Genomic DNA, 27,731 nt, shown 5'->3' with positions numbered 1-27,731 from the left:
TGCTTTGAAAAGTTGCGCCGCGGGCAACACCCTTGATATTTCTAGACTTAGGACTGGAGGCTGTGAGCTCTGTTGGGGAAGTTGCAAGAACTGAGGTCCGGCTGCATACTTTTCTGGCCTTGGCCAAGACCAAGTTTGCACAAGGCCAAGTGCAAGAGGAAGCGCTAGCCTGGACAGACCGCCTGCTTGAACTTTGGCCTCACTGCAGAAGAGTCCTGAAGAAGAATGGACACAGTGCATAGCTGGGGTGGGGCGGGGTGGTGGGGGTGGGGGTCAGGGCTGTAGTTGACCTTGTGTGTACACTTTGAATGCCAAAAAAACCTGTAATTTAGGTTTAGGGAGACACACATTAGATGTAAAGATATACCATAAACTGAAAGGGAAGAAATGGAAAAAGACATTCATGCAAATAGACACTTAAAAGATGGCTGGAGTAGCTATACTTAGAGAAAATAGGCTTTGTAACAAAGACTGTAATAAGAGACAAAGGCATTCCATAACAATGAAGGGGTCAATCCAATAAGAGGACATAACATTTGTAAATATTTATGCACCCAACATAGGAGCACTAACATATACAAAGCAAATATTAACAGAGCTAAAGGGTGTTCTCTGGTGGCTCAGACGGTAAAGTGTCTGCCTACAATGCAGGAGACCCAGGTTCAATCCCTGGGTCGGGAAGATCTCCTGGAGAAGGAAATGGTAACCCACTCCAGTATTCTTCCCTGGAAAATCCCAGGGACCAAGAAGCCTGGTGGGCTACAGGCCATGGGTCGCAAAGAGTCTAACACGACTGAGGGACTTCAATTTTCATCTTCACTTTCCACTTTCACTTTCAAAGGGAGAAACAGACAACAATACAATAAAAGGAAGGGACTTTAATACTCTGTTTACATTAATGGACAGGTCATCTGCCCAGAAAATCAGTAAATGTTTTCCAAGATAAATCATATATTGGACTGTAAAACAAATTTTAACAAATATAAGAGGACTGAAGTCATATTAAACATTTTTTTCAGTCATGGTGGTATGAAACAAGAAATTAATTACATGAAGAAAACTGGAGGACTCACAAATGTGGAGATTAAACAAGTTACAAATGACCAATGAGTCAAAGAAAAAAATCAAAAGAGAAACAAAAACACCTTGCGAGAAATGAAAACGGAAGTGAAACATACCAAAATTTATGAAATGCAGTAAAAGCAGTTCTGAGAGGGAAGTTCTTAGCAATAAATGCTTACCTCAAGAAATAAGAAAAGTCTCAAACAACCTAACTGTACACCCCAAGGAACTAGAAGTAAAAAGAACAAATGAAGCCCAAAGTTAGTAGAAAGAAGGAAGAAACAAAAATTAGAGCACAAATAAATGAAATAAAGACAGAAAAGACAATAGAAAAGATCAATGAAACTAAGAACTGGTTCTTAGAAAATATAAACAAAATTGACAAACTTTTAGCTAGATTCAGCAAGAGAAAAAGACAGAGGACTCAAATCAGAAATAAAAGAGGAGATATTACAGCTGATACCACAGAATATAAAGGATCAGAAGGGGCTACTACGGACAATTATATGCCAAACTAGATGGAATGGATAAACTGGAAGAAGAAATGGATAAATGGCTAGAAACATACAATCTACAAAGCTTGAATCATGATGAAATAGAAAATCTCAAATGAAAATCTCAAATGAAACAGACCAATTGCTAGCAAGAAGATTAGGAGTTTGAATCAGCAAAACAAACAAACAAACAAAAAATCTCTCAACAAACAAAAGTCCAGGACCAGATGGCTTCACTGGTGAATTCTACCAAACATTCAAAGAACAGTTACTATAAGATCAATCTTTATCAAACTCTTCCAAAAAATTAGTGAGAGGGGAACTCTTTCAAATGTATTTTACAAGGCCACTGTTACCCTGACAAAGGATGCCACAAAACAAGAAAATTACAGGCCAATATCTCTGACTACCCTAGATACAAAATTCTTCAAAGAATATTAGCAAACAGAATTCAACAACACCTTTGATCACACTGCATGATCAAGTGAGATTTATTCCAGGGATGCAATGATGGCTCAATAATCAGTCAATGATTCACCATGTTAAAAACATGAAGGCTAAAAATCATATGATCATCTCAATAGATGCAGAAGAAGCATTTGACAAGATTCAACATCCATTTATGATAAAAATACTCAACACAGCAGGTATGGAGGGAACATACCTCAACATAGTAAAAGCCACGTGTATGGAGTACATAGCTAACATCAAATTCAATGGTGAAAAGTCAATGGTGAAAAGTCAATGGTGAAAAGTCAATGGTGAAAAGCCAAAAGCTTTTCCTCTAGGATCAGAAACAAGAAAATGATGTGTGCTCTCACCATGTTCATTTCTCAAAAAAAAAAAAAAAAAAATTAAAAATAGAACTACCATATGATCCAGGAATTCCATCAGAATCTGAGTATTATATGAAGAAAATGAAAACACGAATTCAAAAGATAACTGCACCTCTAAGTTCACTGCAGCATCATTTACAATAGCCAAGATATAGAAACAACCTACGTGGCCATCAGTGGATGACCAGATAAAGAAATTGTGGCATAAATATAAAATGGAATATTATTCAGCCATAAAAAATAATAAAATCTTACCACTTGCAACAAAATGAATTTGAGGGCACTATGCTAAGTGACTTCCCCCGTGGCTCAGACGGTAAAGCGTCTGCCTACAAATCGGGAGACCTGGGTTCGATCCCTGGGTTGGGAAGATCTCCTGGAGAAGGAAATGGCAACCCACTCCAGTATTCTTGCCTGGAAAATCCCATGGACGGAGGAACCTGGTAGGCTACAGTCCATGGGGTCGCAAAGAGTCGGACATGACTGAGCGACATTTACTATTTACTACTATTTACTACTATTTACTATGCTAAGTGAAGTCAGGCAGAGAAAGACAAATACTATATTCTCTCTCTTATATGTGGAACCTAAAAGACAAAAAACAACATATAGAAAACAGGCTGATGGCTGCAAGAGGTGAGAGGTGGCAAGGTGGAAGAAATGGGTGAATTGGTTATTTATTTTAGTTTAAATAAATTGAAGAAATATTTTTTAAACTGGAAAATATAAATAGGAGAATATAATTGATCTTGCATTCCAGATTTAACTGACAATAGCCGTCCTGGGGCCATTGCTAAGGCACAGAAGGGGCACAGAAATTTGAAAGTTCACCCAGTTTTCTCTCCCTGAGAAACAGTGGGGGTCTTGGCTAATTTAAGAGTTGTGAATATTCAGTGAAGGATAATAGCTTATCAAACACACAGAGAATTGTATTTGGCTATAGAGACAGGGTGCCGCTGGTTATTCAAAGAGCCTGCCTAGTTAGGGAGTTGTACCAGAAAGCAATTGTTACCACCCATTCCAGCACTGCAGTCGGCCCAGAGCCTTCACGTCTTTGCTAATGGGTCCTTCTGCAGATGCAAAGACGCTACGGGGCAAACTAGAATTGCAAATCTTATAAAAAAACAGAGTTGGACCATGAAGAATTGATGCTTTTGAACTGTGGTGTTGGAGAAGACTCTTGAGAGTCCCTTGGACTGCAAGGAGATCAAACCAGTCAATCCTAAAGGAAATCAGTCCTGAATATTCATTGGAAGGACTGATGCTGAGGCTGAAGCTCCAATACTTTGGCCACCTGATGCAGAGAACTGACTCATTGGAAAAGACCCTCATGCCGGGAAAGATTGAAGGCAGGAGGAGAAGGGGACGACAGAGGATGAGATGGTTGGATGGCATCACCGACTCGATGGACAGGAGTTTGAGCAAGCTCTGGGAGTTGGTGATGGACAGGGAAGCCTGGCATGCTGCAGTCCACAGGATCACAAAAAGTCAGACACAAATCAGCGACTGAACTGAACTAAGCTGACTGATAGAAGACATAGCTTGTCCCCAAGGCTGTGGGAGGCATGGAGAGCTTCTGTTCCTGTGTGGGAAGCAGTATATGAGTGAGGCTGGACAAGGCTGGTCGCTTAAGGGAGAAGTTAGTTTCTTCCAGTCTTGGCTTAGTCATACAAGTGACTGTGTTGGTCAAGCCACCTGGTCCCAGGACACTCTACAGGTCAAGAAGGAACCTGGGGACCCTGGGAGTTGAATCAAAGCAAAGCAGCCCCATGAATAGCCCAGCCAACAGAAGGCAGCCCTGGCTGAACTCTATGGTCCCCTCCCTAATACTCAGTGTGCTAACCAGCAGGGAGCCACAGTTGACAGTGATGAGCGGGGCTCTAAGACAGACGCCTCCCAGGTCTTCACAGAAGCGTGGTGGCTGCTTAGAAAAGGAAGAAGAACATGGACTTCGGAGTCACGCGGACCCAGGACTGAATCCTTTCCTGGCTATGTGGCCTCAGGCAGGCCATTTAATCATTCTGAGCCCCAGCTGACTGTTTGAAAACCTGGGGGCTGGTGTTTCCCGGCAGGGTTTGCAGGACCACGCCTCTTATACTGAGTCAACTTCTGCTCTGGTACACCAGCAGCCGGCCTCCCAAGACTCCTGCCGTGAACTAGTCCGAAAGTGACCGGACTCATTTCCCAGGAAGTGAGCCTCAGACCCAGCTGGACCCAGCCAGACCTGCAGTCAGCCTCATAAAGACAGGAACTGCCCAGCGTGGGTCATTCCTGTGTCTGAGGACATCCATCCAGGCCCCAGCTGGGGCTGGGTCCCCTACACAGGGTGACCAGTTGGAGGCTGGTCTCTTCTCCCATCAGCTTCCTTTAATTTGTATCAAAGCCTTTTCCTACATTATTGTACCCTAATCAGGTTAATTCCGCCAAATCTGGAAAGTATTCACAATTTCGGGTCACTAATTCCAGCAACTAATAGATACTAAGAACGCATATCTCTAACTTTATACCTTTATACCTGTTCAGTTCAGTTCAGTCGCTCAGTCGTGTCCAACTCTGCGACCCCATGAACTGCAACATGCCAGGCCTCCCTGTCCATCACCAACTCCCAGAGTTTCCTCAAACTCACATCCATTGAGTTGGTGATGCCATCCAACCATCTCATCCTCCGTCGTTCCCTTCTCCTCCTGCCTTTAATCTTTCCCAGCATCAGGCTGTTTTCAAATGAGTCAGTTCTTCACATCAGGTGGCCAAAGTATTGGAGTTTCCACTTCAGCATCAGTCCTTCCAATGAATATTCAGGAATGATCTCCTTTAGAATGGATTGGTTGGATCTTCTTGCAGTCCAAGGGACTCTCAAGAGTCTTCTCCAACACCACAGTTCAAAAGCATCAATTCTTTGGCCCTCAGCTTTCTTTATAGTCCAACTCTCACATCCATACATGACCACAGGAAAAACCATAGCTTTGACTAGGTGGACCTTTGTTGGCAAAGTAATGTCTCTGCTTTTTAATATGCTGTCTAGGTTGCTCATAACTTTTCTTCCAAGGAGTAGTGTCTTTTAATTTCACGGCTGCAGTCACCATCTGCAGTGATTTTGGAGCCCCCCCAAAATAAAGTCTGTCACTGTTTCCACTGTTTCCCCATCTATTTGCCATGAAGTGATGGGACCAGATGCCATAATCTTAGTTTTCTGAATGTTGAGCTTTAAGCCAACTTTTTCACTCGTCTCTTTCACTTTCACGAGGCTCTTTAGTTCTTCTTTTCTTTCTGCCATAAGGGTGGTGTCATCTGCATATCTGAGGTTATTGATATTTCTCCCGGCAATCTTGATTCCAGCTTGTGCTTCATCCAGTCCAGCATTTCTCATGATAGACTCTGCATATAAGTTAAATAAGCAGGGTGACAATATACAGCCTTGACGTACTCCTTACCTGATTTGGAACCAGTCTGTTGTTCCATATCCAGTTCTAACTATTGCTTCTTGACTTGCATGCAGATTTCTCAGAAGGCAGGTCAGGTGGTCTGCTATTCTGATCTCTTTAAGAATTTTCCACAGTTTGTTGTGATCCACATAGTCAAAGGCTTTGGCATAGTCAATAAAGCAGAAGTAGATGTTTCTCTGGAACTCTCTTACTTTTTCAATGATCCAACAGATGTTGGCAATTTGATCTCTGGTTCCTCTGCCTTTTCTAAATCCAGCTTGAACATCTGGAAGTTCATGGTTCACCTATTGCTGAAGCCTGGCTTGGAGAATTTTGAGCATTACTTTACTAGCTTGTGAGATGAGTGCAATTGTGCGGTAGTTTGAGCATTCTTTGGCATTGCCTTCCTTTGGGATTGGAATGAAAACTGACCTTTTCCAGTCCTGTGGCCACTGTGGAGTTTTCCAAATTTGCTGGCATATTGAGTGCAGCACTTTCACAGCATCATCTTTCAGGATTTAAAATAGCTCCACTGGAATTCCATCACCTCCACTAGCTTTGTTTGTAGTGATGCTTCCTAAGGCCCTCTTGACTTCACATTCCAGGATGTCTGGCTCTAGGTGAGTGATCACACCATCGTGATTATCTGGGTTGTGAAGATCTTTTTTGTATAGTTCTTCTGTGTATTCTTGCCACCTCTTCTTAATATCTTCTGCTTCTGTTAGGTCCATACCATTTCTGTTCTTTATTGTGCTCAGCTTTGCATGAAATATTCCCTTGGTATCTCTAATTTTCTTGAAAAGATCTCTAGTCTTTCCCATTCCATTGTTTTGCTCTATTTCTTTGCATTGATCTGTATCTATATATATATTTTTTTGAGTTAATAAATTTTTATTGCTTAGGATGATTTGTTAAAAATTGAAGTATAGTTAATTCACAATGTTGTGTTGGTTTCAGGCGCATCTATATGACAACCCTCCAAGGGAAAAATGCCCCAAAGGAAAAGTGATTTGGTCAGCTGATGAAATTGGAGTATGATTGCTAAACTAGATAAAAATATTGCATCAGTGTTCAATTTACTGGAATTGGTAACTAAATCATGGTTATGGCCAAGAATATCCTTCTCCTTAAAAATACTCCCCAAAGTATTTAGAGATAAATAAGGTGTAACTTCCTCTCAAACAGTTCAGAAAAGAACTATGTACATATGTTTATACACATATACAGATAATGATAAACAAGACACTTATACACACAGGAAATGTACACACACACGAGAGAGAGAGAGAGAGGGATGGGGGAAGAGAACAAACAAATGATAAAACAGTATGAAAATCTGTCAAAAGGGAATTAACTGTTCTTCATGCACTTTTTATTTCTTTAACTTTTCTATGCATTTGAAATTCTTTCAAATAAAGGTTTAAAAAAAGCCTCCAAACTTCAACTTAGTCTTTGAAAGCCTATGTTATTTATTTTTGGATTTTATATTGTATTTTGCTTTTCATCATCATCATCTGCTTTTGTTTTTACTAATTTTTATTGAAGTATAGTTGCTTTGGGGTTCACAGGTGGCTCAGTGGTAAAGAACCCGCCTGCCATGGCAGGAGATGTGGGTTCGATTCCTGAGTTGGGAAGATCCCCAGGAGAAGGAAATTGCAACTCATTCCAGTATTCTTGCCTGGGAAATCTCATGGATGGAGGAGCCTGGTGGGCTATAGACCATGGGGTCGGGAAAGAGTCAGACAGGACCCAACCGCTAGACAACAATGATAGTTACTTTACCAAGGGAGTTTCTCTTTTAAGTCCCAAATTTCCGGTTTCTTGGGAAGGCAGAGACACCACAGTATGTGAACACGTTTCTGATTCTCCTTCAATTTGCAAACATATGAAATCACATGGAATACCATGCAGATGACAGGGAGGTAGATGTGTGTGTATGTATAACCCCATCTCTCTCCCCGATTTAAACTTCAGGATGCAGTCCCAGTGCCCGCAGGGGTCAAGCCAGCATGTGAGTGAGTGAAACAGGCCAGGCGTAAGAAGAGTCAACTACTAGAAATACAATAAAACTTTCTTGATTTTTTTTTTTTTTACTGGGCTATGGGGAAGCACAAAATGTCATACAAACAGGTATGCTAACTGCAAATGATATTTTCGAGTCAAACTGGGAAAAAAACCAGAAATATTTAATAACACGTTTTCGTCTCAAAACCCCTCAGACCTAGAGGATTCTAGGCTTCCAGCCCCTGGGACCATGCAGGAATGTGTTTCTGTCACGTTGAGATGTGGAGTACGGAATCCCACTGGGAGTCCTTCAGCTGGGAGCAGTACTCAGTTTTACTCAGTTTCATAATGGAAAAGAGCTGTTCACAAATGTAGGTGCTCCCAAACATGGACAGGATCTTGGCACAGTGGGTCTTGTACTTGGGGTAACTGCCCCAGAGGTGTTTATAGAATTCCGGTATTCCAACCTTGTCGTATTTGGTTTTCAGGACCGTGTTGCACTGCAGATCAATCACCTCCATCTGCAGGGCTTCCTGGACGCTCTCGATCTTCATGGAGAAAGGGGAGCTGAACAGGGTCAGTTCACTTTCGTAGAGTTTGAAATCGGACAGCCTTTTCTGGAACTCCGTCTTCAGCTCCACGATTTTGGGAATGTAGTTCAGGCCGTCGCTTTCGTTCCTGGAAACTGACTTCAGGGTGGGAAAGTGGGCCAGGTTATTCCTGGCCAGATGAGTCTCCCAGAGGCACAGTTTGGCCAAGAAGGCCCGAATCAAGTCATACATCTGCGTCACAATTTGGGAATGCCCTTGCAGGGAGATGTTCAACGTGTTCAGGTGCATGGTCATGTCCACCAGGAAGGCCAAGTCTTTGATCCAATCTTGAGAGCTCAGCTGAGGCAGGGGCTTGCCTCTGGAGGACATGAAGGAGTCAATCTCTTCCAAGGATTCAAAGAACCTCTTCAGCACCAGCCCACGGCTGAGCCACTTAATCTCTGTGTAGTACAGAAGGCTGCCGTATTGGCAGTCCAGCTCATAGAGCAAAGTGGTGAACTCGCTGTGGTTCAGTCCGCGGGAGCAGATCCAATTCACGGCGTTAACTACCACACTCATGATGTGGTCCATCTTTAACTTCTGAGCACAGAGTGATTCCGGGTGGATTATGCAGCACACGGACTTCAGATCGGAGCCCTTGCACACCATCGCCACCTTGGACTTGAGTTTCGTGACCAGCCCATCGTTGGCGTCTACCATGGCAGGGGTGCCGGTGGAGGCCACGCTGACTAGTTTCGACCAGTCGATATTAAACTTTTTCAGACTTTTCTCAACACGCAAAAAGATCTCGTTTCCAGACTTCGTACCTGTCATGGGCACCGTATCTAAAAGTTCTTCTGACACGTCAAAATTCTCATCAACTCCCCGGATGAAGATGGCCAACTGGGTGGTGTTGTTTATATCTGTGATCTCGTCGATGGCAATGGAATAAGCCACAAAAGATCTGATTTTTTCACGTAACTTCTCCCACAGGTTCCCAGCCACATCTTCCACGGGCTGGACGGCCGCATTTTCCCTTGGATTCACCTTGGCAAACACTTGTTTTTGCTCGGGACACACGGTGTCTGATGACCCTAAGAGATACTTTCTGAGTCCTTCCTTTAGCTCCTGGAGCTTCTCATCACGCATCTTCTCGGTGTACTGGTCATAGTGCTTGCTGTGGTTGGTTTGATAATGGCGTCTCAGGTTATATTCTTTGGATACCGACATGCTCTGTTTGCATATTAAACAGGTAGGGATATTCTGCACTTCCACGAAGAAATAAGCTCTCTCCCACTTTTCTTGAAATACACGGCCCTCTTGATCTATCTTCCTTTTTCCCACTTTTGATAGAGACATGGAGACAAGAAAGAGTTCACTTTTCTCTTGACTGTTAGAAAAACATCAGCAAAATCATGATGACAAATGCAGGGGATAAGGTGGCTGGGGGGCGTGGGTTAACTGGAGAGTAACCCAGCTCTGCAGAGGTCGGGGGTGGGGCTGGGGACACTCAGGGCCAGTGAACTATTGCCAAGGGAGCGTGGCCCCACGCTGGCTGGATCTTCAGATTTCTAAAGAAAACCTGGAAATGAATTTTTATGAAAAAGCCCCTGGTTTTTCCGTATCAGCCACTAATTCCCTTTTTAAAAGGTTGATGAGTCAAATGAAAGACGTCTTTGGTGAGGGTCAGTAAGTGGCTATGTTTGTTCCACCTGGTTTAAATGAGAATGATTTGAGATTGTATCTGCATTTTAACATATTGGGCTTCCCTGATGATTCAGCAGGTAAAGAATCTGCTTGCAATGCAGGAGACACAGAAGACTCAAGTTCGATCCCTGGGTCGGGAAGATCCCCTGGAGGAGGAAATGGCAGCCTACTCCAGCATTCTTGCCTGAAAAATCCCACAGACAGAGGAGCCTAGCGGGCTACAGTCCAAAGAGTTGGACATAATTTTTTTTCAATGGCTTTTCAAGAGAATTTTGAAATAACAGAGAAGGGGATGAGCACAGAAGGCATATGATTTACCTGCTATGAGTCCCAAAAGACACTGGGGACAGCCACAGACCCTCACAGAACTTACATGGTTTCAGTGTAAAGAAATGGGCCACAATGTACGTGAGCTTTGCTTCAAGAGAACACAGGTATAAAAATTCACTTTAAGGAAATGCAGACAGAGACGGTCAGTTCAGTAGTTGCCTGAGACTGGGGGTGGGGATGGGAAATGACTAGAAATGGGCAGGAGGAATCTTTAGGGGATGATGGAAATGTTCTAAGATTAGATTATGGTGACAGTTGCACAACTCTGTAACTTTACCGAGAAAAATCACTAGACTGTGTACAGTTTGCACAAGTGAATGTTATGGTATGTAAATTATGCCACAATAAAGCTCTTAAAAAGGTACAAAGCTATTTAGCAACCAGATGAATTTAGGAATAATAACTGTGCATTTCAAGAGAAGAGTTTTGCTTCCAAAAATTAAAAAAAAAATTTTTTTTTTGAGATGGACCATTTTTAAAGTCTTTATTGAATTTGTTACAAGATTACTTCTGTTTTAGGTTTTGACTTTTTTGGCCCTGAGGCATGTGGGATATCTTAGCTCCCTGACTAGGGATTGAACCTGCACCCCCAGCCCTGGAGGTGAAATTTTAATCACTGGATTTCCAAGGAAGTTCAGAGCTTCCAAAATTTAAGTGAGGAGGTTCTCTAGTGATTCAAACTTTTGGAACCATCTCTGCATTTTCTACTTTTTTTTTTTCTTTCTAGAGACACCTTATTTTTTAAAATTTACATTGAAACAGAGTTGACTTACAATGCTGTTGTGTTAGTTTCAGGTATTATATACATATGTTCTTTTTTAGACTCTTTTCCATTATAGGTTAATGCAAGATGGGTATAATTCCCTGTGCTATACAGCAGGTCTTTGACAGTTACATTGTCCGCTTTAATATCCAATAGGATTCTGACTTGCTTGCAAGGATTCTAGGGGAGACGTGAAAAATATCTGGACTTCCCCAGTGGTCTAGTGCTTAAGATGAGCCTCTATTGCATGAGGCGTGGGTTCGATCCCTGACTGGGGAACTAAGATCCCACATACCGAGTGGTGCGGCCAAAAAAAAAAGTTTTAAATTAAAGTGAAATTTAACAAGCAGAAAGGCTGGAACATCGCTCCATCAGAACAGAAGTCAGCCTCGGCACTGGCTGGAGCGGGTTCTGGGAGCCCTGCTGTGCCAGGCAGGAGCCCTGCTGGTTCTGAACCGTGGGGAGGTCAGTGGTTAGAGATTCTGGAGGCGGGGCTGCGGTGGCCAGGCAGGTACTATTTACCAACTAAGGTGGAGCAGCAGTAGTTCAGTATTATGAGCACCTTCCTCCACCATAAAGGACTCTTGAATAAGAGCGTGGTGTGCTATCACACAGAGCAAGCTCCACCAAACTAATATGAGAAAAAAATGGCCTGGCTAAGAAAACACAAGCAACAGAATTAAAGCGCTTTATAAGAAGCAGAAAAAATGAACATAGAGAGCAACATGTTTTGGGACTTGTTGCTGGTGGTCCAATGGCTAGGATTCCAAGCTCCCAATGCAGAGGGCCCCGAGTTCGATCCCTGGTCGGGGAACTAGGTCCCACGTGCTGTAACTAAAGATCCTGCATGCCACAGCTAAGAACCAGAGCAGCTAAATAAATAAGTAAAAAGTGGCATGCTTTGCTCTGAGACTCAAGGCTCAGGAAGGAAGGACCCCATGGTGAGTGCCCCGAAGACAGCTCACACCTCACATCGAGGGCTGGAACCATCTTCTCTCCCCCGGAATACTCACCATTGCTGAGCTCAAGACCTGGAAGTGGTCTGAAGAGAAAAAGAGACATTGGTGAGTGCAACAAAGGGCACTTTTCCTGTCTTGTCCATTTAGTTCTATTTGACAAACTTTTGTGACATCAGCTACGGGCTAAAGTAAGACTGGTTGCCCAACGATTACCAAGAAATGGGCGCTAAAACACACAGCTCCCAGAAGCAGAAGCCGATGAACTGGGACTTCCCTGGTGGTCCAGTGGTTAAGAGTTTGAGCTCCCAATGCAGGGGGCCAGGGTTTGAGTCCTAGTCAGGGAAGTAGAGCCCGTATGCTGAAACTAAGAGTTCCCGCCTGCTGCAATGAGGATCCCGCATGCCGCAACTAAGACCCAGTGCAGTCAAATAAATAAATTAAAATAAATGTTTTTTTTTAAAGGAACACCATGAGCTGAGTATGAGGGGCAGTATCACACAGCACTTGACTGACTTGACCGCTGGGACCCACCGCCCACCTTCTGGGGTAAGAATCCTGGTGCCCCCCCGACTTGTCCACCTTGAGGAAGTTAGATCTGCAGCTCATTCTCCTGACCTGGCAGGGAACCCTCATGTACCTGATGACTGTGAATTTGATCAAGTCTGCGGCATCCAGGATTCTTCTCATGGAGCTGATTTCTAGGTAGCCGGGGGCTTTGAAGACCACCCCCGGGGGCATGCCGTCGATCACCACGCAGCCAGGGTTGAAGGTGATCTTCCGGTAGGGAACTTTCACAGGGAAGTCCACTCCAATGGCTTCACCTGCGGTGAGACGAGCATAAAGCCAGTTCAATTTGTTACTTGCTTCTCCCAAACCGAGCTTTATCTTTAAGGTCAAGCTTTCAAAATTATTCACGTCAAGTGATAACAATGGTGATCAGCCATTATTTTATTTTCCAGGTGTGCTAGGATGCAAGAGTGATTTTAGTGATTTTGGAAATTGGGAATGGGTAGGATAGCAGACTCGGTTTTACTATGCATGAAATAGGGATTGTCCACCTAAAAAGGTTTTCTGAGGATTAAATGATTCATCACATGTCAAACGCTAAAAACAATACTCAGCCATGGGAAGAAGTTGGTAAGTCAAAGATAGCTATGGTAGTTATTTTTTAAATTGAGATAAAATTGATATATAACATTATATTAGTTTTGGGCATAGAACATAATGATTTGATAAAGATAGCTTTTTAAAACAATTTTTTATTGAAGTATAGTCAATTTATAATGTGTTAATTTCTGTTGTACAGCAGAGTGATTCAGTTATATATATATATATAACACACACACATTTTCTTTTTAAAATATTCTTTTCCACTATGGTTTATCTTAGGATATTGACTTTATTTTTCTTTGCTATACAGTGTGACCTTGCTGTTTATCCATTCTATTTATAAACGCTTACATCTGCTAACCCCAGCTTCCCACTCCATCCCTCCCCCAACCTCCTCCTCCTTGGCAACCACCAGAGTGTTCTCTACGTCCATGATTCTGTTTCAGAGATAGGCTCACTTGTGTCCTATTTGAGATTCCACAGGAGGTGATATCATATAGTATTTGTCTTTCTCTTTATGACTTACTTCACTTGGCGTGACAATCTCTAGTTGCATCCATGTTGCTGCAAATGGCATTATTTCATTTTTTTTGTGTGTCTGAGCAGCATCCCATCAAACAGAGGTACTAGGTCTTCTTTATCCATTCATCTGTCGATGGACGTTTAGACCGTTTCCATGTCTTGGCTATTGTGAGTACTGCTGCTATGAACATAGGGGTGCTCGTATCTTTTTGAATTATAGTTTTGTCTGGATATATGCCAGGAAATGGAATTGCCGGATCATATGGTAGTTCTATGTTTAGTTTTCTAAGGAATCCCTATATTGTCCCCCACAGTGGCTGCACCAACTTATTCCCACCAACAATGTAGAAGGGTTCTCTTTTCTCCACAGCCTCTCCAGCATTTATCATTTGCAGATTTTTAAAATATGGCCATTCTGACTGGTGTGAGGTGGTACCTCATTGTGATTTTGAGTTGCATATCTCTAATAATAACGTTGAGCATCTCTTCATGTGCCTATTGGCCAAAAGATAGCTATTATTACTATTATGTAATTAGTGTTTCTGTGTAAAATACACCCTAATTTTGATCACAGCTCCTTAAGAGAAAGATCAATTTCTTAAAGTAATTAATTAGAAAGAAATATTTCAAATATATATTCAAAACTCTGAATATGCAACAATATAAAAACGTACCAAATTTTCGGCTAAAAAGGTCATTGACTTGCTCTCTTAGTTGTTTTATTTTTTCAAGGCTTGATAATCTTTCCTTCTCATTGTCTAAAAAAATTAAAAAAAAAGTTTATTTATGTATTTGCCCCCGACCCCAAAAGGCCATTGGAGAAAACCCCCATTAGCTCACGAGAAAGTACTTTACCTGGCTTATCAATTTACGTTTAGCAAAAAGTAAGCATTTTGTAAATTTGTAAATTTAAGGCATTAGAGATGTCTGTCCTTAGTTGACAGGGTGAACTTAGCAAAGAAATAGCTCCGAGAGGTTAACCCATGTCACAAAACAGTTAAAATACAATAAAATGAAAAACACAGTCTAAATTTTGACAAAATCAGATAGAATTCTATACCTGGGACTGTCACCTGAACGATGTTAAGGTCTTCAACACCTGCTGCAGAATTTGTAATATTGGGTGAACTGGTGTTTCCTTAAACAGAAATTGAAATTCAGAACTTATAGAAAATTAGACGACTTCTGCTCTAAAACTATCAAACTGCCATTCTGATCAGAAGGCCCGAGGAGGGAATTCCCGGTGACCTAGTGATTGTGACTTGGGGCTTTCACCTCCAAGGGCCCGGGTTCAGTGCCGGATGGGGAACTAAGATTCTGCAAGCAGCCCAATGTGGCCAAAAAAAAAAAAAAAAGGCCAGACTAAATTTTTAAAACTCCAGAGAATATTTAGCTGTGGAATAACAAGCTGGCTTGGCATTAATTGATGTTTGAGTCTCTGCAGTTTAATCTCTGTGTCAAAGGGGAAAGGGCTCCATGGCTTTTACTTAGTTTGTAGCCCCTGATACCTCACAGTCAGTCTAAATTGATTTAAAAAGAAGACTGTTTAAAAATACATTTCCCGGGACTTCCCTAGTGGTCCAGTGGTTAAGACCCCAAGCTCCCAACGCAGGGGGCACAGGTTCATTCCCTGCTTGAGGAATTAAGATCCTGCATGCCACTTGGCCAAAGGAAAAGAAAAAAAAATCCCTTTATTGTTATTCTCAATTAAGGAGGGGTGAAGAAAGGAAGACATATGAGTGCATACAAGAGAGCACTTAAGAAGCAGACGACCCATGAGAAATGATGAAACAAGACAGTCAAGGAAAAGCTCAGATGGGGTTAAATAGTAAAAGCGCAGCTGATATTATCACGGTCTGGTCAAATGACAGACACTACGCTCCCTTAAGTTCTACGTGAGAAATGAAATGAGCCCGTCTAGTCCTTTCTGAGGGACTCGGAGCTCAGTCCCTGTGTTCTGTGAACGATTAACTACTTGGATATCTGAGATTCTACGTCGGAGAGCAAGACCTCAGAAGGACATGAGGAGCCACCCCACCCTGCTCCTCCCTGCCCTGGTCACACACACACACACATCGATTTCACTCTTTTCCCCGGAGCAGTCTTTTGAGGCAAAAGGAACGCTATACTTAGCAGTGCAAATTCGGCAAGGTTTTTGGCAACCAACCTTCAATTTTCACCTCAGCTTCAGGGTCCTCACTCGTTTCTGAAGGGACAAGTTGAGTAGAATCTTGAGAAAAAAATTTTCTAAAATGACATTCATTGTTACATATGCTCATGTTCTAATATTTTACTGCTTCTCTATCCCCAAAGTCGCTTATCCTGGCATTTTAAATGCATTCCATATTTAATAAACAGAGGTATAAACACAAAGGTAATTTTAATTTTAAAAGGGATAACAGAGTAATAAAAGTTTGCCTTAACTTACAGGGGATAAGGGGAGATAAGAAACTTTCAGGGAGCAAATGATACGAAGTTACCCACAGTAAGGGACACAGAATATTCTTCTCTTTGAGCTAATGGAATTCACTGGCAACAGTGTTTTCTGGTTGTTGTTGGGAATTACTGAGATTTTTCGAAAGCTATTTGCTCCTCTCTTATCCTGCCAGCAGCCCCCAGGTGATTCAAGGTCTATCATTACTTGGACTCATAATTGAGTTTTCTGCTGGATAAGAATTGTGACACGTACATCAAGCTGGCGTCACCGGACTCAATGGAAATGAGTCTGTGCAAGCTCCAGGAGATGGTGAAGGACAGGGAAGCCTGGATGCTGCAGTTCACGGGGTTGCAAAGAGCTGGACACAACTGAGCGACCGAACAACAGCAACAACATACACGTTCTACATACAGACAAGAGCCTGGCTAGATTATCTCACCTGACGGGCTCATTTTAGAAAGATCTGTCAGTTGTTACATTAATCAATTGTTAGTAAAAGAAGAAAAGACTAGAACACAAGACTGTTTTGATTTTGTACTGTCGTCGTATGAGATGCAACCTTTAGGGAAAAATGGCTGAAGGCACATTGGGCTGCGTGTGCTGTTCTTGCAGCTTCTTCTGAATCTATTGTTCAGTTGCTAAGCTGTGTCTGACTCTTTGCGACCCCATGGACTATAGTCCACAGGGCACCTCTGTCCATGGCATTTCCCAGGCAAGAATATTGGAGTGGGTTACCATTTCCTTCTCCAGGGGATCTTCCCGACCCGGGGATCGACTATAACTCCTTTAAAATAAAAAGGTTTCAGGGAGTTTTCTGGTGGCCTAGGAGTTAGGCCTGGGCTTTCTGGGCTTTCACTACCATGGTGTGGGTTTTAATCCCTGCCTAGGGAATTGAAATCTGGTAGGCCGTGTGGTTTGGTCAATAAAGAAAGAATAAAGGGACTGGCATAAAATAGAAAGCTTTTAAAAATCAAACAAGGGGCTCCCCTGGCAGTCCAGTGGTTCAGACTTCATCCTCCAGAGCAGGGGGTTTGGGTTTGATCTCTGGTCGGGGAGCTGAGATCCCACAAGCCTCGGGGCCAAAAAACCAAAACATAAAACAGAAGCAGTATTGTAACGAATTCAATAAAGACTTTTAAAAAATGGTTCATATCAAAATAGTCTTTTAAGAAAAAGTTTATTCTCTGCAAAATACTGTAAACTAAAAAAAAAAAAGAGAGAGAGAGAATGCCTCAATTTTCTAACCTTCCATTGGTAATTCCGTTTCTATTACTTCAGTGCCTGCAGAAGAATGACGGCTCTCTGAAAGGAAAGCAAACAATATATTAAAAAGGCAGAAACACATATTTTAAAAAAGACATCATTTGAAACTAAGGCAAAGAATTCAAGACCCACAAAGGAATACCCACGAAATATTTATAGACTCCTTGAAATAGAATTCATACAAATGATCCTTTCTTTATGCTTTTTTTCCCCTTAACCTATGCTTTGGAAAAACTTAAAACATAGAAAAGCAGAGAGAAGGCAAAATGAGGCCATTTGTCCATCCTCCAGCATCAAGTCATCGACTCAGGTCATTCTATCTGTGCCCCAACCACCACCCCCCCGGCTGCTGTTGTTTAGTCACTCAGTCGTGTCAGATCTTTGCAACCCCATGGACTGCAGCACACCAGCCTTCCCTGTCTTTCAGTCTCCCTGAGTTTGCTCAAACTCATGTCTCTCGAGTCGGTGATGCCATCCAACCATCTCATCCTCTGTCGTCCCCTTCTCCTGCCATCAGTCTTTCCCAGCATCAGGGTCTTTTCCAATGTGTCGGCTCTTCACGTCAGGTGGCCAAAGTATTGGAGCTTCAGCTTCAGCATCAGTCCTTCCATGAATATTCAGGGTTGGTTGCCTTTAAGATGGACTGGTTTGATCTCCTTGCAGTCCAAGGGACCCTCAAGAGTCTTCTCGCACCACAGTTTGAAAGCATCAATTGTTTGAAGCTCAGCCTTCTTTAGGATCCAACCCTCACGACCACTGGAAGAACTGTGCCTTTGAGTATACGAACTTTGTGGGCAAAGAAAAGTAAGTACCCCCATTGGTAGTTCACTGTGAATCTCGGAATGCAGTGTGCAAATGCCTACACTGGAGGAGTCCATCTCTCTTCTGTTAGCGACACCGTATTGCGACGACCCACACAACGAACAATTAGCATCATCATCTCATATCTAGTCAGTGTTCCAAGTTTCCTCAATTCTCATACCTGTCTTTGAAAAAAAAAAGACACATACTTTATACTGGAAGTAGTTTTAAACTTACGGGAAAGTTGCAAAAATAAAATAGTACAAAAAAGTTCCATCTACCCTTTACTCAGATAGCAAAATGCTAATAATTTACCGTTTGTGATCTTTGTCTTTCCCGATCTCTGGCTCCAGATAGAGACACACATCTGGATTTCTTTTTTGATCTTGCCTAATTGCTCTGCTTAGGACCTTCAATACAGTGTTGAAAAGAAGTGGCAAGAACAGACATGTTTTTTTTTTTTTTTTAATTAATCATTATTTTTCACTGTGCTGGGTCTTTGTCGCTTCGTGCAGGCTTTCTCTCGCTGCAGAGAGAGGGGCTACTCTTCCTTGCTGTGCGCGGGCTTTTCACTGCGGTGGTTTCTCTCGTTGTGGAACACAGGGCCCAGGTGCAGGGGCTTCAGTAGTTGTGGTGCGCGAGCTTAGCTGCCCCGCAGCACGTGGGACCTTTCTGAGTCAGACGTCGAACCCATGTCCCCTGCATTGGCAGACATATTCTTAACCAATGGGCCACCAAAGAAGTCCCTGACATACTTGTCTTGTTCCTGGTCTTAGGGGGAAAGTCTTCAATCTTTAAGTATGACATGATCTATATAAGTTTTTAAATAGACGCTTTTAATTATGTTGAAAAAGTTCCCTTCGGTTCCTAGTTTCTTGAGCGTTTTTTAAAAATCATGAAAGGTATTAGATTTTGTCAAATGCCTTTTTCCTACATCTACGAGGACAATCATGTGGGTTTTGTCCTTTATTCATTATGTTGCTCTTCTGTTGACTCATTTCCATAAGTTGAGCTAATCTTGCCTTCCTAGGAGCAATCACTATATGGTCACTGTGTGGTCAGGCCATTCAAGATGGCTGTTCTCTTGCTCTTAGTACATCTCCCCACTCAACCAGACCCTGCTTCACCCACAGGACTACCTCCATCCTCTTGCTGCCGCTAAGTCACTTCAGTCGTGTCCGACTCTGTGCGACCCCATAGACGGCAGCCCACCAGGCTCCCCCGTCCCTGGGATTCTCCAGGCAAGAACACTGGAGTGGGTTGCCATTTCCTTCTCCATCCTCTTAATTGGGGCTTAATTAGTAACTACCTACCTCGCTTGCCCCCTACCCCAACTGTTGGTTTCCCCGGTAACCGAAGAGCCAATCTGACGTCAGTTCCTCCCTATAAATGAAAGCCTCCTCCTCCGAGTTAGCGAAGGTTGCTGTCACTTCTTGTCTGCTGTTTGCTGCACAAAGTGCGTGTTGCTCCAGGACTTTGCTTCAGATGTGTAAGATCCCTTATCCAATAAGCCACTGATGTCTTTGTCGCTGGGCTTTTTCTTTGTTCTCAAGGTTTGCAGGCCTGAGGCGGAGGTACATACCCAACAGGTATGGATGTATAAACTTATGACTGTTTTATTGAGGATTTTTGTTTATCTGTTAATAAGCGATATTGTTTTGTAGTTTCCTTGTGCTGTTTGGTCTGGTTTTTGTATCAGGGTGATACTGGCTTAACAGAATGAGTTGAGAAGTATTCCCTCCTCTGTTTTCTGTAAGAGTTTTTGAAGTTGTGGTGTTCATTCTTTAAACATTTGGTAGAATTCACCAGTGAAGTCACCTGATCCTGGGCTTTTGTTTGTAGGAAGCTTTTCAACGACTATTCAAAATTCTTGTTATGTGACTGTTCAAAATTTGTGTTTTATCTTTAGTCAGTTTCAGTAATTTGTCCATTTCATTTAGGTGACTCAACTTGTTGGCATACAATTGTTTACTATTTGTGATAGGCAGATGACCCCCCCGCCCCTGCAAAAAAAAAAGATATCCAAAACCTGTGAATTTTTATGTTACATGGCAAGGGGAAGATAGGATTAGGTGTCCTCATTGATAACCTTCAGAAAAGATTATCCTGCATTATCCAGCTGGGCTCTGTGTAATCAATGTTCAGAGTATTTCAATGTGGAAAAGGAAGGCAGAAAGATCAGTGTTGCAGTGATGTATTTTGGGAAAGGCTACATTAATTTCTTGACCTTGGACCTCTTGTTCTTGGGCTCCTTGACCTTGACCTTGTTCCCTTGTCCTGGAAGCCTTTCCCCCCACATCACGCCACGTCGGCCGGGAAGAGGCCAGAATGGTAGTGGTGCTCTGACATCCATCCACATCAAGGCAGCCTGGGTGCAGTACAGCTCAGCAAAGCTTACACAGGGCGTTCTTCATTTCCGGGAAGAGATGGGTCCCTGCAGACCTAAAAGACCTACGGGACGTCCATGGGCTTCACGTGGGCCAGGATACTATATGAACCTGTGTAGACGTTGTGTCGGGGGTCTTCTGAGAGATCTGTGTTACAGATGGATCATGAGGTCCTGGTGTGTGTGTGGGGTAGCTTCTGAGCACTTGTGGGGCCATGGCTGACTTCACTGGGGGCTCCCTAGGGGCCAGTCGCCATTCTGAGCAGGTCACATTGATGGTCTTTTTGGATTTAAAACTATCTCCCTTACTTAAAGGAGACAGAAAGATATCAATACTTCAGCATGTATTTAACCTAAGTGGTTATAAAAACATTCAGTGCTATGGAATATTGTCCATGATGTCAGGCAATCTGGAGCTTTTTTGGTATCAAGAAGGAAGCTGTTCTACAAAGATGTCTTGAATGGTTCTGTCATTTTCAAGCCAAGTGGAAGAAAGACTATAAAGTCATACATTTAATGTAAATATTTCTCTTCAAACAATGTACTTCTTTCTGAAAAGTTAAAATAGAGTGATTGCAGGTGCATCTAATTTATTTATTTCACTGATGCCTTTCAGAGCAGAATCAGTAAGTATCCTATCCCTGATTGTACACAATTTGATCATTTAAGTTCAAAAATACATTCTTGGGAGTTAAGAATTTGTTTCTAAATGACTATTGTTTCGAACAACAGTCATTTAGAAACAAATGTTACACTGATTCTTCATACTGAATTCAGCAAGCACATCTGAATGTCCAGGATGTAGAAAGTCCCGGGCTTGGGACTCCAGGGCGGGAGTAAGATGCTATGTTTCCCGCCACTAGCTGAGGGAGTCCTCGGTAAAAGCATAAATATAGGACTTCCCTGGCGGTCCAGGGGTTAAGACTCCACCCGTCCAATGTGGGCGGGCATGGCTTCGATCCCTGGTTGGGGCACTAAGATGGCACATGCTGTTTGGTGTGCCCAAAAAAAAAAAAAAAAGGCAAAAATAGAACACAGCAGGTCACACTAAATGCTGGAAGCTCCTGCAGGAGTTGAGGTTCTGACTGTGCCCAGAAAGAAGGGGGACGCTCCTCAGAAGTCTGCAGGATAGGAAGGAGAGCCACAGCGAGGGATCAGCTTATATAAAAGCCCCGTGGAAGGGGGACTCGGGGCCATGTACAAGGAACCACAGACAGAGCACGTGTCTGAAGAACGGAGGGAGGGTGATGGTGGGGGAGGCAGATGACACAGGAGGGAACACCAGAAAGAGCAGCAGGGGTACTTTCCTGGCGGTCAAGTGGTTAAGATTCTGAGCTTCCGCTGCCTGGGGCACAGATGTGATCCCTGGTCTGCTCACAATCCGCCTGCAATGCAGGAGACCCTAGTTCAATTCCTGGGTTGGGAAGATCTGCTGGAGAAGGGATAGGCTACCCACTCTAGTATTCTTGGGTTTCCCTTGTGGCTCAGCTGGTAAAGAATCTGCCCGCAATGTGTAAGACCTGGGTTTGATCCCTGGGTTGGGAAGATCCCCTGCTGAAGGGAACGGCTACCCACTCCAGTATTCTGGCTTGGAGAATTCCATGGACTGTGTAGTCCATGGGATCTGAGCAATTTTCACCTCTAGGGCTTCTCTGGTGGCTCAGGTAGAGTCTGCCTGCAGTGCAGGAGACCCAGGTTCAATCCCTGGTTTGGGAAGATCTCCTGGAGAAGGAAATGACAATCCACTCCAATATTCTTGCTTGGAAAATCCCATGGATGGAGGAGCCTGGCAGGCTACAGTTCATGGGGTTGCAAAGAGTCGGACATAACCGAGCTACTTCACTCTCTCTCTCTCAGGGAGCTAAGATCCTGCATGCCTCATGGGGTAGCCAAAAAAGAAAAGGAACAGTAGGAACATGGAAGGAAACTGGGACTTTACAGGTGATACGGAGCCACAGACAATGTGAATGGGGGAGAGACGTGAACAGATCCCAGCTTTCAAAGAATACACAATTGGGGTGGGTTAGGATGTATGGGCGGACAAGGAGATGGCACCCACTCCAGTACTCTTGCCTGGAAAATCCCATGGATGAAGGAGCCTGGTAGGCTGCAGTCCATGGGGTTGCTAAGAGTCGGACACGACTGAGCGACTTCACTTTCACTTTTCACTTTCATGCATTGGAGAAGGAAATGGCACCCCACTCCAGTGTTCTTGCCTGGAGAATCCCAGGGACGGGGGAGCCTGGTGGGCTGCCGTCTATGGGGTCACACAGAGTCGGACACAACTGAAGTGACTTAGCAGCAGCAGCAGGATGTATGGGATGGGCTGAGAAGAGATCCTCTGCCCCTCTGCCCAGATGTAAGGAGACTGGTCGTGGGGCACAGGGCAGGAGGGGGCAGAAGAGGGTGGGTGGGGTTGGCCCACGACAGAGCAATTACAACAGAACTTCCGTTGGTCTCTGCCTTTTAGATCTTTTGGAAAAGGTGTTTTTAGTAAAACTTACAGAGCTAAGTAATGCTGCAGGAAAATTCCAAAGTTTATGATTTTGTAGGAAACATTTTCAATCTGATAATGTCTGAGGAAGTAATTGCAAATCGTCCTACACTCTGCAGTGGAGCTGGAAGATGGAGAAAGGACTGGAACACTGTGCAGTTGTCATAGCAGTAAGACGGTATCCTGTCACCATGAGGGCCCCAGCTGACCATCAACCATCATCAGCCGGGGGCTGGCAGGATTCTTTGCGTGGAGAACAGAGCCACCCGACCGCACAGACCACCCCACCTGCACCGCCTTTGGAATGCTTGTGCATTTGATAACAACCATCTTCTTCCTGTTGAATTTATATGCTGGCAGGGAACTCATATGCTGCCTTTCTAGTAAAAAAAAAGGCACTTGAGTTTCTTAACTCTGTCTCCATCTCTTTTATCTTAATATCTTCTCAGCAACTCAGACTGGACAGAAGCAGCTTAAGAGGGGAATATTTTAGAACACACAAAACAATACTTAATAGACAAACTCAAGTAAAAGGCAGCCTGAAATACCTTTACAGTCACGTATGCCCAGAATCATATGGATTCAGGCTACGTATTAATACAATCCATTTTATGACTGTGAAATTGTTCACCTTAATGTCACTGTGCTAGATTCTACATAAATATACATGGATCTTTATGACTCTTTGCTTATTTGTTCAGATGAGCACTAATTAAAAGTTTCCATCACAGACAACTTTTAGAGAAGAAAGTTATTATAAAATGGCATTACCTTGCATACTATATTCATAGTAATTAGGATCTTCTGATTCTTTCTTGACTGACACAACTTCTGCTTTCAGTGAAATACCTTGGAATGCAATGGAAATTATAAAATGATGCGTTAAACTCACCAACAGAGATGTGACCAGCTAATATCCCTTCCAGGTTGTTTAACACAGTAACACTGTGGTCAGCAAAAGAACCTGTAGCTCATGCGCTATGAACGGATGGGTTAATCCACATAAAAATATAACACAGCATAAAAGAAATGAAAGACTGAGGGAGGGAGGGAAAGAAGAGAAGGAGAAAGAGGTCTAGTTCCCAGTTTGGAGAGATTCTCCCTTTCAAGATGGCTGAATATGTGCATGTATTCACATGAAATACTGTAAATCTTCTTCTGTAATGGGGCCTGAATTGGCACAGATTATCTTAATTTACTTATTACAACAGGATGAATTTCAAAAGCTGGGGAAACTACATTAGTAAAACCCAAAGGCTTTATCAGGGAAAGGTGTGGGAGATGGCAAAAATTAGCCACAGATGTCTCCCATCCCAGTATACACGCCTGTTTGCAACCTAACTTTCCCACTCCTGTTTTCTCCAAGTGGAAAACTACCCGCCTTGTAAACCTGGGGTGGCCATGTGACTTGCTTCGGCCAATGGGATGTAGACAGAGGCTTGAAATGTGCCTGGGGCTCCGCTTCTGTTGTTTTTGGAGCAGAGATGCCAGGTGAATGAACCTGGAGGATGTGAGGCTCAGAGGAGAGAGACTCAGCTCTGCTGCCTGAGGCCGCGACCCCGGAGGACGGCCAGCCCAGCCCAGAGGACAGCCTGGTCCACACACAGACGTGTGAGAGAGATGGAATCACAGTTTGAAGCCACTAAGTTCTGGGGTACAGGCGGTCTTTTATACTGCAATAGATAACTGATACTGAAGTATACATATAATCTAACTGTGGAAGTTAACAGAGGCAAAAACAGTAATTGTGACACAGCTTGGGATTTCACTGTTCAGCATTAATTAACAAGTTCCGTGGTGGGGGTGGGGGCCTTCTGAAATTAACAGCTCTGTTGGCATAGGGATAGTGAGATGGGGTATTAAAGAATGTGATTATCAAAAGGGCTTCCCTGGTGGCTCAGCTGGTAAAGAATCTGCCTGCAATGTGTGAGACCTGGGTTCTTCCCCTGGGTTGGGAAGATCCCCTGGAGAAGGGAAAGGCTACCCACTCCAGTATTCTGGCCTGGAGAATTCCAAGGACTGTATAGTCCATGGGGTAGCAAAGAGTCAGACACGACGGAGCGACTTTCACTTTTCACATATCACTAGCCTGAATTTTTGTTTGAAACGTGTATAGCTTTTGTAACTTACAGTCAAACTTCTAGGTACAATTTCCAAGTTGATTAGGCACTAATGCCTGTACTCAAACATCTGATAAATATGTGACGGCTGGGCTGTCAAAGAAAAACGCCTGTTCAATGCAGGCAACTGAAAGCAGATTTGAAGCTGCGGAATGCACAATGTGTTTGAAATGGTAATGAAAACGGGCTGGCTTCAGCTTTTCCTCAACACACGAGGCGGAAATTCAAAAGGCAGAACCCGTTTAAACAGCTGTTCGGTGCGTCAGGTGCTACACAGACGTCGTGGGAAGTAAGGCCAAGGGATGGTCAGCTCTCAGAAGCCTGTAGGCAGCTGGAAGCGATTCGTACCATGAAATTCACAGCAGAAAGTCACATTATTAGGGAACACATATTTTATCTTAAAGGGAACCACATCTCCAAACAGAGACCTCCACAAAAGAGGCCTATTTTAAGGCCAGTGGGAATGGCTCATCCACCCTACAGCTGGTGAGGAAGGAGAGGGGGGCGGGGGCGGGCGAGGGGCATGGTTCTGTGAAAGGGCCCCCCTCAGGGAGGGCTAACAACCCCTCACTCTCATCCCATCTGTTTTCCAAGTTTCTGACAGGAGACTGTGGCTTGGGGGTTTTAAATTCTCCGTGACCAACAGAGACACAGGCAGAATGTATCTGAAATGCATTCCTGTATCTTGGAAATGCATCATGGCTAAGATTACAGGGGCTTCTCTGGCGGCTCAGCGGTACAGAATCCGTCTGTAATGCAAGAGACACAGGAGATGAGGGTTTGATCCCTGGATCAGGAAGACATCCTGATGGAGGAAATGGCAACCCACTCCAGTATTCTTGCCTGGGAAAGCCCATGGACAGAGGAGCCTGGTGGGCCACAGTCCATAGGGTCACAAAGAGTCGCACATGACTGAGCGCACACACATCCCTAAGATTAAAGGGGCATCACGTGTAAGGGGGATGAAGACTACACAGCTGAATTCTGCTAGCTGGAATCCTCGGCTCCTCCTGACTTGTGTTGGTTTTACCCAGAATAACTACAATGGACATGCACTCTTATTTTTCAGACCATGGTATTTAAGGTGGAGCTTCCACCAAGCACACATTTCCATGTAGACAGGAGTGACCCTGGTGTACGACAAGGGACGGGTCAGGCTCTCTTGCCCCAAGGGACTGGGGGAGGCAGCCGGGCATAAACCACGCCCTGACACCTTCAGAAACGTGGATGCTCTGACCTCCATTTCACTGAAGATAAAGTCTCTCTCTGCCTTTCCTCTACATGTAGTCTTAATGTTGAATATTTTTCTTTTAGATTCTCTCATTTAACTTTTGGAAGTTTGGAACTGTTTATTTTTAGATTGCTTTTCTAAACATCATTAAATTCTAGTTTTACCCCCTTATGGTAGTAGGTGGTTTAGTTACTAAGTCATGTCCAACTCTTTCTTCCCCAGGGACTGTGTGCCTCCAGGCTCCTCTGTCCATGGGATTCTCCAGGCAAGAATACTGGAGTGGGTTGCCATTTCCTTCTCTAGGGGATCTTCCCGACCCAGGGATCAAATTCTTGTCTTCTGCATTGCAGGCAGATTCTCTACCGCTGAGCCACCAGGGAAGCCCTTTACCTCCTTATAGCCAGTTTGCATTCATCTTTACCTTTCGGAGGTTTGAGGTTTAGTTTTATGTACTTGTTTATTTTAGGCTGCCTAAGCTTTTAACTTCTAATGCTTTCAATATTTTTCCATTCCTTGATTAAACATTTGACTTTTAAATTTTTTTCTATTTTTAACCTTTAACATTTTCCCCTAATGCCATTTTTCTTTTTTCTTTTCTTTTTTGAGAAGTGGGAGAGGCAGGGATGGGGGTTAACTGCTCTCACCCATCAAAGAGGGATTTCTTTTCTGCCAATATAGATTATCGTAGTAATGCATGTCTATTGTAGAACATTTAGAAATTACAGAGTGTAAGAAAGCAATAAAACAAGTTGTTTATTCATACTTTATTCATAAATCAAATTCATAATTCCAAATGTATAAGACTTTTTTACCTATTTAACAGTCAAGTTCTAATTTCCATACGATTAAAATAACACTTTACATACAAATATATCTACTTAGTGACCCCATGGACTGTAGCCTGCCAGGATCCTCTGTCCATGGAATTCTCCAGGCCAGAATACTGGAGTGGGTAGCCGTTCCCTTTTCCAGGGGATCTTCCTAACCCAGGGACCAAACCCAGGTCTCCCACATTGCAGGTGGATTCTTTACTGTCTGAACCACCAAGGAAGCCCAATAACATTTTAGTACCCAGTATTTATTGAACTAGAAGACTTTTTTCTAGATATTTGAGTAAAATATGATTCTGCAAATAAGGCCACAGTTGAGGTTAACTGGATTTTCTACATGGATCAATAGATCATCTGAAAATTAAAGACAGTTTTATTGATTATTCCCAATCATATACCATATATTTCCTTTTCTTGTCTTATTGCATTA

General features: G+C 43.3%; 1 protein-coding gene across 4 annotated transcripts in view; it reads right to left on the bottom strand.

The window, feature by feature from the left end:
* Nucleotides 1-7,884: 7,884 nt before the first annotated feature.
* LOC109578737 (general transcription factor II-I repeat domain-containing protein 2) overlaps nt 7,885-27,731 on the bottom strand; it is a 46,868-nt gene continuing 27,021 nt past the window's right edge. The window contains exons 9-16 of one of the 4 annotated variants that reach the window (XM_070780003.1): nt 23,892-23,969; nt 17,422-17,478; nt 15,907-15,969; nt 14,800-14,877; nt 14,414-14,497; nt 12,745-12,928; nt 12,162-12,190; nt 7,885-9,691 (exon numbers count right to left, since the gene is read on the bottom strand). In XM_070780003.1, the coding sequence (XP_070636104.1) occupies nt 8,088-9,691; nt 12,162-12,190; nt 12,745-12,928; nt 14,414-14,497; nt 14,800-14,877; nt 15,907-15,969; nt 17,422-17,478; nt 23,892-23,969 (2,177 nt within the window). In that variant the 3' untranslated portion in view covers nt 7,885-8,087. Of the gene's footprint in view, nt 10,240-12,161; nt 12,191-12,744; nt 12,929-14,413; nt 14,498-14,799; nt 14,878-15,906; nt 15,970-17,421; nt 17,479-23,891; nt 23,970-27,731 lie in introns of all 4 variants that reach the window. The other 3 variants (XM_070780004.1, XM_070780005.1, XM_070780006.1) reach the window with 3 other exon arrangements.

This window comes from Bos indicus, chromosome 25 (genome assembly GCF_029378745.1).
Source record: "Bos indicus isolate NIAB-ARS_2022 breed Sahiwal x Tharparkar chromosome 25, NIAB-ARS_B.indTharparkar_mat_pri_1.0, whole genome shotgun sequence".
NCBI lineage: Eukaryota > Metazoa > Chordata > Mammalia > Artiodactyla > Bovidae > Bos > Bos indicus.
Note: the sequence above shows the minus strand (reverse complement) of the source record. Positions and strands in the feature narration are given on the sequence as shown.